Source organism: Lipotes vexillifer, unplaced genomic scaffold, assembly GCF_000442215.2.
Source record: "Lipotes vexillifer unplaced genomic scaffold, Lipotes_vexillifer_v1.1 scaffold860, whole genome shotgun sequence".
Classification (NCBI taxonomy): Eukaryota; Metazoa; Chordata; class Mammalia; order Artiodactyla; family Lipotidae; genus Lipotes; species Lipotes vexillifer.
Window position 1 is genome coordinate 982253 of NW_006789568.1, and position 11451 is coordinate 993703.

At 40.6% G+C, this 11451-nt stretch overlaps 1 protein-coding gene across 2 annotated transcripts in view; it reads right to left on the minus strand.

Annotated features, from left to right (window-relative positions):
• Positions 1-11190, minus strand: part of PDE6D (phosphodiesterase 6D) — a 52805-nt gene extending 41615 nt beyond the window's left edge. For both annotated transcript variants that reach the window (XM_007462748.1, XM_007462747.1), the window contains exon 1: positions 10934-11190. In XM_007462748.1, coding sequence (XP_007462810.1) covers positions 10934-10983 — 50 coding nt within the window. In that variant the 5' untranslated portion in view covers positions 10984-11190. The remainder of the gene's footprint in view (positions 1-10933) is intronic.
• Between the last annotated feature and the right edge of the window lie 261 nt (positions 11191-11451).

The following is an 11451-nucleotide window of genomic DNA, read 5'->3' on the forward strand; positions in this document are numbered from 1 at the left end:
AGGAATGCCTTTCTTGGCTCTGCTTACCTAGTTTTTGGTTGTGTTTTTTTCTTTTTGTTCTTGTTCTCTGTCCTTTAACACTCTGCCTTTATGATCTCTCCCCTCTCAAACTCTCTCTTCCTTGTTCACTCTCTGAACTCACTTCCTTCTCCTACTCCCACTTTCATTAATTCTTAAATATCAAAGCCCTCCTCTTAGGCTCCTCCTGCACTGGCATTGGTTATACAGAGCATCCTATTTTTTAGTATATTTTAAGAACCAGTTCTAATTGATGGGCATTTAAACATCTTTCTTTGACCAGTAAGTTCCCAGTGATTTTTCCCTGTGGTATTTTTCCTATTTATGGGGACAAGGTGAGAAAATATAAATGGATCCCTGAGAAACCTGGTTTCAGTATCCTTGAAACATAATATGCAGCACTGTAATCAGTGGTGATATGCCTGTGAAATAATACTCCGGCCCTGGCAGAGGTACTATGCTTGGAAAGCATACAATCAAAATTCAAACTGGTCTGGGAAACAGTGGAGGCAAGAAATTTAGTAATGAGAAAAAGATCGCTATTTGAAACATAACACAGTCTTCTCACTAGCAAAGTCAAACAGTGAAACAAACCTTTCTTTTTCTAGTAGGTCTATTATTCTACTGATATATGTGCAGTTATGTGCCTGAAACTGCTCAGAAACAAACTAGAATAGACATAACCAAAGAGATTCATAGAGACTCCCTTTGCATTTTTATTTGCTTCCCAGAACCACCTGATCGAAGAAGAGATAACAGAAGGCACTTTCCTAAGGTGCATTCTCAAAAGGATCAGCAACTGTTTCTTATACATTATTCAGAGGAATGGGGATATTACCTTAAATCCTATTGAAATCCACATTCGGAGATCCTGAATTTTACCTAGCTTTAAAACTGCTACAGTACTGAGAAATCAAATTCCTCAAATTACAACCATCTTTTTTTTTTTTTTTTTTTTAAAAAGCGTAAGTGTCATTTGGGGGGTTTTTTTTTTTTTTTTTTTTTTTGTCCGGTACGCGGGCCTCTCACTGTTGTGGCCTCTCCCGTTGCGGAGCACAAGCTCGGCAGCCATGGCTCACGGGCCTAGCCGCTCCGTGGCATGTGGGATGTTCCCGGACCGGGGCACGAACCTGTGTCCCCTGCATCGGCAGACGGACTCTCAACCACTGCGCCACCAGGGAAGCCCTAGGGGGCTTATTTTGCTATCACTCCAACAGCCATAATTACTTCCCAGAATTGTGAAAAAGGCATTTCAGATGTCTAATCTGGAGTAAAAAAAAGGATCACTAAGACTCTGGCTTTATCAACACCCCGAAACCTGAAACCTACAAATTTGCAAAATAGAAAGCAACCCTGAACTTCAAAACAAAGATAAATAAATAATTTTAACAATGTTATAGTAAGCATAATACATCTATAGAGCTATAGTTTTTAAAGTTAGTTGGCATATATTATTCCACTCAAATTTCATAACACCTCTGTAAGGCAGACAGAGCAAGCATCTTTGTTTTACAGGTGTTAAGCAACTTGCACAAAGCTGGATAAGCTTAAATAAGTGACTTCCATCCTTTAGTAAAATCTCTCTACCTACTCCCCTAATCTCTGCTTTCTCAAGTAACCAGATTTCTTGGAAGAGCAATCTATTCTTGCTGAATTTATTTCCTCATCTAGTATCCATTTTTTAATCTTGGCAAATGATAGTTAATTTGTTTCCCCAAATAGCTACTATTCTCAAAATCTGCTATTCTCAAAAAGATCACCAGTGACCTACAAGGTATTATGGGACTTTCAGTAGTCTTAAATATTCAATGAGTGAATGAAATTTCCAGCAATTTCAAGGACTTGTTTTTGATCCTGATTTTTCCTCATTCTTGACCCCAACTCCCCTCTGAAACCCTCTCTTCCCTCATTTTTCATGCCATCACCTTCCTTCCTCTCTTACTCCCCAGTATCTTTATTTTTACTTATATATGTATTTATGTTTGGCTGCGTTGGGTCTTTGTTGCTGCGCGCTGGCTTTCTCTAGTTGTGGCGAGCGGGGGCTGCTCTTGGTTGTGGTGCGTGGGCTTCTCATTGCAGTAGCTTCTCTTGTTGCGGAGCATGGGCTCTAGGTGTGCAGGCTTCAGTAGTTGTGGCACAACTACTGTTGTGCCACACAGGCTCAGTAGTTGTGGCTTGCGGGCTCTAGAGCGCAGGCTCAGTAGTTGTGGTGCACGGCCTTAGTTGCTCCACAGCATGTGGGATCTTCCTGGACCAGGGATCAAACCCATGTCCCCTGCGTTGGCAGGTGGATTCTTAACCACTGCACCACCAGGGAAGTCCTCCCCAGTATCTTTAAAATTAAACTGCTCAACAGCTACTCATCATCCCAAGGTGCAATTCAACTGACAATTCTGAAGTCTTCCAGAGCGCCTCCAGCAGCAGGTCCCACATTCCTTCTGAGGTTCCACAGTGCTTCATACTACTAGGCACTTATCACACTATATTGTTATTGTTATCATCTCTGTCTCTGTCTCTCCCTCCCTCCCTCATAAAAGTTCTTTGGATATAGAAACTGGCTTATCATTTCGTATCTCTTGGGTTTAGCAAATTATAGACCCACTTATAGACCCTGTTAACGCATGTCTGAATGAACCACCAGATAAGTGGCAGCAGTAATAAGGCCTCTGCCTTTATCCTTCTCACAGAAGGTGGCTCAAAAGCAAAGGCTTTTAAATCTCTTACTTCTTATTCCATGAAAGTAAGTGATCAGGCTTGATTCTCACATTTAGTCCCTTAAAATTTTTTTTTCTTTTCCTTGCAATGATCTATGAACCACCCTTTCCAAGTAGAACAGTCAGACAGGTAGCGGTGCCACACATGGTATAATAGTTATGACTCCTACAATTTGCCCATCCACTCTCTACCATGTGAGGACACAGGGAGAAGGTGGACATCTGTAAGCCAGGAATCAAATCAGTCAGTACCTTGATTTTGGACTTCCTAGCTTCCAGAACTGTTGAGAAATAAATGTCTGTTGTATTTTGGCATTTTGTTGTGGCAGCCCTAGCAGAAAAATACATGCTGCTTAAATAGTTTCTGGAAAATGTCTTTTTTTCAGCTAACTCTAATTGTTAGAAAATTCTTCCTTATCCCAAGCCAAATCCTGCCCTCTGTATCTGAGAGTTGAGGAAAAACAAAGAAGAATATAGCGGATGTGATCACTATGGAAGAGAATAATTTTCAAGTGAAAAATAAATCTGTGACTTAAACACTGAGGAAAATTTTAAAACTCAAAATCGATAATACGGTAACAAAAATAAATTCTCCAGAGAGGAATCATGGTATACTATAGAAAGCAGTAGTTTGTAGAAAGACAAACCAAGGTTTAAATTAAGGTTCTGACTTTATCTGAGTGACAACCTTGTCAATCCTTATTTCCCCCATTTATAAAGTATGGATAATAATGTGCAGAGTTGTAATAATGTAATAATATGTGAAAGTGCTTTGAAAAATTGAAAAAGACTACAAGAATGTCAAATATTATTAGGCTAACCCCTTTCTTCTTGTGGCTATATTTAAAGTGTTATTTATATTAGAGCTATTTATGTTTAGTTCTCTAGACTTTATCCAAATTCAGAGGCAAAAATTGCTCTCCCTAACTTTGAAATCAGTGGATCCGCAATGCACTAAACAAAATACATCATTAATACTAAGTAGTATTAATCTAAAAAGAGTTGTCTGAAAAACAAAAAGGAAACAATATCATGTTTTAATTATATCAAATCACACAAAAAAATGTTTTGCCTATTTTAGGTGTAGTACATACCTTAACAGAAATATTTGCTGAAAAGAGTCCTTGTTAACTAAGAAAGGTTGTCACCAAATCAAAGAATTGCAGTGCTGAAAGGATTTGAGTCCTTCTGGAGTTTATCTACTCTAATGCCTTATCTGATGCATACATAATTTCCTTCTTCAATACTCCTGATGGACAGGCATCCATCTGGTGCTTAAAATATTTTCTGAAACAATTTGTTTCTTCAGGTAACTCTAATTATTAAAACTGGGCTAAACTCTGTTCCCTGTAACTTCTAACCTTGTATCCTCTGAGAGCCACACAGGACACATTTACTTTTTCTTCTTGAGAACAGATTTTTTTTTTTGGCTGCATTGGGTCTTCATTGCTGCGCGCGGGCTTTCTCTAGTTGAGGCGAGTGGGGGCTACTCTTTGTTGCGGTGAGCAGGCTTCTCATTGCAGTGTCTTCTCTTGTTGCAGAGCACAGGCTTCAGTAGTTGTGGTGCATGGGCTTAGTTGCTCCGTGACATGTGGGATCTTCCTGGACCAGGGCTCGAACCTGTGTCCCCTGCATTGGCAAGCGGATTCTTGACAGCTGTACCACCAGGGAAGCCCCTAGAACAGTTTTTTAAACTTTAGACACTCATATCCTTTGTCCAACTCGTCTTCAGGTTAATCCTCCTCAGTTCTCCAGTTATTTTACTGACATGTTTCAAATGCCTCTCCTCTGGACCAGTTCCACTTTGCTGTACCCCTCCCCGCCACTGTAGCCTAAGCAATTCCTCTATAAACAGTGTGCTTATTTAGTCCAATCCACTGAGATCTTTATGGATATTGGACTATAAGAAAATATATTTGCTTTTCCTCTCAGCTTCAAAATTATCAGCAGATCAAAAGCAAAAGAAGAATGTTGCTCCTAAAATCTTGATAATTTGAGTTTTAAGCATTCAAGCAATGGTTGGAACAGTCAGATTACTAGAAAGATGGCCTTGCCTTTACAATATCTTCCTATGATGCTAAAGCTCAGGAATAGGGACAGGTCCATACTTTAAGAAGTCAAGGCCTCCTCTAATATGGGGATTTGTGGATGCAGAGTGCTGACAAGTGAAGCCTGTGAGGCAAAAGTGAGGTCAAGCCTAATAAGGACCTAGCTGGCAAACCTCAGCCCTATTGACAGTCCTTTATCAAATATAGTGATGATACAACCAGGATTTTCCATGAGAGTCTTACCATATTCTCTTCCATTTTTCCAGAGGTTAATATAATATTTCACTAGAAACACAATCCTGGAAAGAAATTAAGAAGGTCTGAAGAAGACCATAAGTATCTAATTATATTCCAAATTCCTCCCCCAAATGCAAAAGCAGCAATTCCTGTTTAAAAATCCTAAATAACAAAATCAATAGGACGTTATAGTCATTTAATCCATTCAGGATAATGATAACAACTTCTCAGAGCCCATGCAGGAGGATTCTGGAGAACAAACTACTGATCATAATCTACATGAAGTCTATTACTAGACAATCTGTGATCAACACAATCTGTGTACTTATTGGCTGTATGGGTGGTATGTTTTGGTTGCTTTCCCAAAATTTGGGTTGATAAGATAAAAACTGTATTTTAGGAATTATAAACCCCAGACTCATTTTTAACACTTGGCCAAGGCACCTCTTAGGCAATACTGACATTCAAGAAAAGTTCAACAGTCTACTATTCTTAACAAGGAAATCTAAGTGAATAGAAGATGTAAAGCCACCTATTTTTGACTGGAGGTAAAGTTAAAGATCAAGGTGATGTGAGAAAGAGAATGTGGGAGATCCAGGAGCAAACTATGGAGAGGAAATGCAAGAACACAAGTGAAAGGTGCTTTCAGAAACCTTCTGAGCCAAACTGGTTCTTTTTTTGCTCACCTGCCATAAATTGGAATGTGATTAGTTGCTAGAAAACAAGCTAAACACTAGGTACACATCAATGCTTCTCAACTGAATAATTTCTTCAGAGGCAAAACAGATATTACAGTTGCTCAGTTAGAAAGAGAATAATAGCATGAAGTCATTGGTTATACCTCAAAAAAATAAGTGGTTTTACAGAAATATTAACGCTATTATTATCGTTAATAATATTAAGTATTAATAAAAAAATACAGCAGTTAACATTTATTACTGTGTGAGGCACTGTACTAAGAATTTTATATGCAGTCTCATTTAATCCTCATATCAACCCTCTAAAGAAATGAAATGGATAGTGAGGTTCAGCGTTTGAGTGCTCTGCCTCAGGTCACAGTGGTGGGGGTAATAAAGTCTGAACCTAGAGTCCACTGATGACAGCTCTCTGCTTTACTGCACTTACACGTAAACTTTTGATAGATATCAATTACTTTCCATAAAGGTCTCCTCTCTCTCTCTCTCTCTCTCTCACACACACACACACACACACACACACACACACACACACACACACACACACAGAGCAAATGAAGCATCCCTTTTCTGCAATAGTTGCCAACACTGAATATTAACAATCTTTTAAATTTTTGTCAGTTAATTGGGAAAAAAGGGATAGTCTCTTGTTTTAATAGGGTTGGTTGAACATCTCTGAATTTATTCATTGGTCATTTGCATCTTTCTTCTGTGAACTATTTATTCATATCCTTTGCCCATTTTGAGTTAAGTATTTATCTTATTGATTTGCAGGCAGTCATTTATATTCTGGATATTATATTAATATCTGGAGTATAAGTAAAGAAAGAAATGGAGACAATTAGCTAATCTTTAAAAAAATTAAATCTGCTTCATACCTTATACCTGAGCAAATTCCAGATAGATCAAAAATAATGAAATCATAAAAGCATAATCCTTTCTTATGGCAATGTGTCAGTTTCTTGGTATTAATTTAATAAAATTATGGATTTATGTTGAGGAAAAAGTAATTTGAACAGGCTGAACAGGGCATTACAGCCTATACTAGAAAACTAGTATAAGAAGACTTTCAGTGACAAATCTATGTCACTGAAAGTAACTGAAAGCAACTATCTTCGAAAATTATGAACGTGGTAAATTTATTAAGTTTAAAAGTTTCAAAATAATACTTATGATTCCATTTTAATAAGAGGAAACACATTAAACATTAGGTACATCAGAAGGCTATACTGAAATATTAACAAAGGTCATTTCTAGGTAGCTGGAGTTTGTAAAAGAAAAATTCAATACTATTTTAAAAAATGCATTGCTTTTGAAGATATCCCTTCTAAACAGACACAAAGATGGTTAGACTTCTGAAAAGAAGGGTTTGTGACTCATTCATTTTTATGTCCTTTAAGCACACAGTGCCTGTTCAGAAGTCTCCCGAAAGACCTTTGTTGAATGAATGAAATGGGGAACACAGGATTTACAAACAAAATCTCCATATCAGCTACTTAAAATACTCAAATTCAAAACTCTGCAGGAGAATCATATTTGTTCCTCAAGTAATATTTCATTCACAACTTTAGTTTATAACTACAAAATGTTATGTTTTTAACAAACAAGAGAGAAATGTAAGACTCTTAATGTGTATGAGCTAAAAGCAGTGGGGTGAAGATGATGTGAAAAAGAAATCTTGGGAATTCCCTGGCGGTCCAGTGGTTAGGGCTCTGAGCTTCCACTGCAGGGGGCACAGGTTTGATCCCTGGTCAGGGAACTGAGATCCCACAAGCCCGTGTGGCCAAAAAAAAAAAAATTTTTTTTTAATATTTTATTTTTGAAAAGACTTACGACAAATACAAAAGTTTATGTTGAATTCTCTCAGACACAAAGACTATCCCTGATTTATGAAGTATGTTATTCATACTTACTGAGTATCTATTATGGGCATATGGGCAAGCTTCTATTTGTATAAAAAGGGCATGAATATTTACAAGGAACTTATAATATGACTTCACACACATAACTCTGTTCATGACATATCAATCCTATTGTAAACTGTACTAAATCATACTATAAAACTATAATAATTGAACTAATGCGTACAGGAAAGGAATGGGAAGAGATAAACAGACCGATGAAACAGAAATATTCCAAAAATAAACCCATGTCTTATGGAGACTTAGTATTTGACACCAAAGATAGCTTTCAAAACAGAGGGGAAAGGATGGCCTAACTACTTAGGAAACAGTAGTGGGCAACTAACTGGCTATCCAAATAGCAAAGGAAGTTAGATTTCTACCACATACCATCTGTGTAAATACATTTCAGATGGATTAAAGAGCTAAACATTACAAAGAGAAAAAAACATAGGCTATTTAATTAACCTGAAGATAAGGAAGGTCTTCTTAAACGAGACACAAAATTCAGAAGCCACGTGAATAATATTGATGAATTTGAAGTGATAATTTAAAATTTCTGTTCAACAAAAAACAGACAAGCAATACATTGAGAGAAAAGATGTGCAACGTACAATAGAGGCAAAGGATTGATACTACAAGAAAGAACACCTATAAAGCAGTAAGAAAAATAAACAATTCAATATCAACAAGCAATTCACAAAGAAAAAGAAATGGCCAAACAGAAGATTCCGTGACTTCTCTACTAACAACAACAACAACCATAATAGCTAATACATAATGCTTACTAGGCATCAGGAGCTTGGCTACGTGCTTTAGATATCAACTCATTTAATCCTCCCAACAACCCTAGGAGATAAGGTATTATTTTTATCCCTTTTTACAGTGGAGGAAATTGTGGCAGCAGTTAAAGAAGCTGCTCAGGGACACACAACCAGGAGTGCAGGGCTAGAATTTCAATGCAGACAGTATAGCTCTACAGGCCAGTATAGCACTGAACCACTATCCTATATGACCTCTCCAGGGATCTAGGCATCAGGAAAATACAAATTAAAACAAGATGTCATCTGTTGTTCAAACTGACAAAAACAAAAAAGGCCAACATAGTCAATGTGGCAAATGAGTATTATCAACATTGTTGGTAGAAGAATAAAACGGCGATTTCTTTTTGTAGTAAAAACTCTTCAGAAACAGATGCTGTGAAAGTTCAGAAAAACAATTTATGCAATAAAAGGTGGACAATAGTCAGGTAGTTTCTTACTAAAATGTTAATTTTATTTTCTCCTGAAGGTAGTAACAAATCCTAGAACTCCTTTCCTTTTCTCTCTTAATTCTCAGATGCCAATAAAGGCCACCAGAGGATGAGCATTCCTTTGCTCCCATGCTAACTGTTTTTTGGTGGCTGCTTCCCTTGTGATTTAATCAGCCCAGGTCAAATTTTCCCTGAAAACCTGTTTCTTGATGCACTAAACGACACAGATTCTGCTTTCTATTCTTTTCCATATTTGTCCATTAGCCTCTTTCTCAAGAGCCAAAGTGTCTCTTGAACAAAGTTCAAGAGACAAGACTGAAGGTGAGAAGCTCAAACTTTCCCTTTTTGGGGTGTTCAAAAGCCATTAAAAAGACTCTTACTTTCAGCAACAATGTTAACTCCAGACAAAAACATGGCTTGTGAAATCTCTCAATTCTCCATAGTCTCCAGTTTACTGTTTACAGCATAAACGTTAAGTAATAATATAAATTACTTAAGGGAAAAATAAAATCCATGTCATAGCTTTTTTAATACTTCAGCCATGCCTATCTACTTATAGGCACTATTATGAAGAGAAACACGGGAAGGTACATGGAGCTATAAAAGAGGCTGTTACTAAACATCACTGCATAAAAGTACTGAAAGTTCATCATGAATGGCAGTATGTAAAGGCCTTTTTTAAAGGCCTTCCCTTAAAAAAAAAAAAGCACAGCAGGTCGGCTTCCATTTGAAAAGTTTCATTTGTACATCCAAAACTTCCTGTAACTTTTTTGCTGTTGTGTTCTAAAACTTACTACCAACTTGGTTTCTGATTATGACAAAGCAATTAAAATTTGCAGGGGTGAAATGGACACTGTGGAAACACACTGGCAGCTCAGAGAATGGTGCTTGACGAAACCTCCAGGAGAGGAACCCTACATCGTCACTGAGAGACGAATAAGAGTGTTCCATACTGTAGCCATAGGATGTAAGAAGAGATTAAGGTCAGCAGGATATTGTAAGACTGGAATGACCGAGATTGCGTTTTTTGTAGCCATAGATGTAAGAAGAGATTAAGGTCAGCAGGATATTGTAAGACTGGAATGACCGAGATTGCGTTTTTTCGTCTGCATCATATGGTCACAGATTAACATTCCATTAAAACACAAAGCTTCACTACGGAAGGGGAGAACGTTGCACCCGCGGCACCACCACAGGCCTGGGGCAATGATTTCGATACCTGCTAAATGCTACCGTGTCCCCAACGTCATCAAATAATTGCTGGACAGCTCCACCATGTCTACGCGTTAACCACACAAAATCGAGGGAGCAGACACCTTTGCCAGGAGTCCCAGTGCAAAATCGTAACTCCTCAAGGCTTCGCACGCACAAATTTAGGGTTCTCATTTCGCTGGAAAGAAAACTGAGGAGCTGAGGGAGAAGCAGCGACCGTCCAGTGCCTCCAAGGGCCAAGACAGAGTTAAGATGAGGTCCACCTCGGACTTCTCACTCCCCACCTTCCTCCGCTCCAACCCTGGAAAGAGCCACAAGTGAGCAAGAGAAGTTGTGGAAACAAGACCGGGGTGGGGGTGGGGTAGGAGGGGAGAACCCGAGAGAGTTCAACACCAGCGCCTGCATTTGTCCCACACAAGGTCACTCGCTCCAAGTCACTTTTCCCTGCTGCCCTGGTGGGCTTCCCGCCAAAGAGGCAGCTAGGCTTCGAAGCCAGCCCACCGCGCCCCCTCGGCCCTCCCCTGCGGGCCGCAGCCCCTTCCCGGCCTCTCTTCTCGGACCCAAGCGCGCCTCCCGACACTTGTCTCCGATGCCCGGCCCCTCTCTCAGCCCAATTCCGCAGCTCCTCCGCCTCTACCCACGGGGCTCCCATCAACCTCCCCTCCCTCCCTCCGGACGCCCCTTTCCCCGCCTCCCGCGCCCGGTCCCGCCGGCGGCCTGGGACGGCGTTCCTTTTTTCCCTTCCCGCCGCCCTCTCCTCGGGTGCCCACCTGGCGCGGCCCGCCCCCGGCCGGTCTCCTCAGCGAGCGGCCGCCTCCCAAGTCCTCCCGGCCCAGCCCCGCTCCCGGGAGGATACAGTTTGAAGCCCCTCAGGATCTCCCTGGCCCGCTCGTCCTTGGTTGACATGATGCGGCGGCCGCCGCCTGCGGCTCTCCCACGCTGGCCCGGCGGAGCCTCGTATACTGTGCCCAGGAGCCGAGGACTGAGCCGCAGCCCGGCCTGCAGACCTCGGGCGAGCAGCGGCAGCGTCCAGACCCGGACCGGCCTCTTTCCCCTCAGCTCCCGCTCCTGATCCCTTCTCCTTCCCTCTAGCCTCGGAGCGCCCTCTCTGAAGCCAATGGAAAGCCCGCCTCGGCGATTGGCATCTTGCTCAACCAATAAAAACATTCAGCGGCTTCGCAGTGGGACGGAGAGCGTCAATGGGAAGGGCCCTCCCCAGGAAGTCCCGTAGGACAAAATTTTCATTTTGTGTTGTTGCCTAGAGTTTGACCCTGCGGAGGGTTGGCTTCAGATCTGCAGAGGCTCGCTTCGAGCCCGCTCCTGCCGCTGGGCACAGTAGGGCTCTGAGATAACGGCAGGTTGCCCTGTGCGATG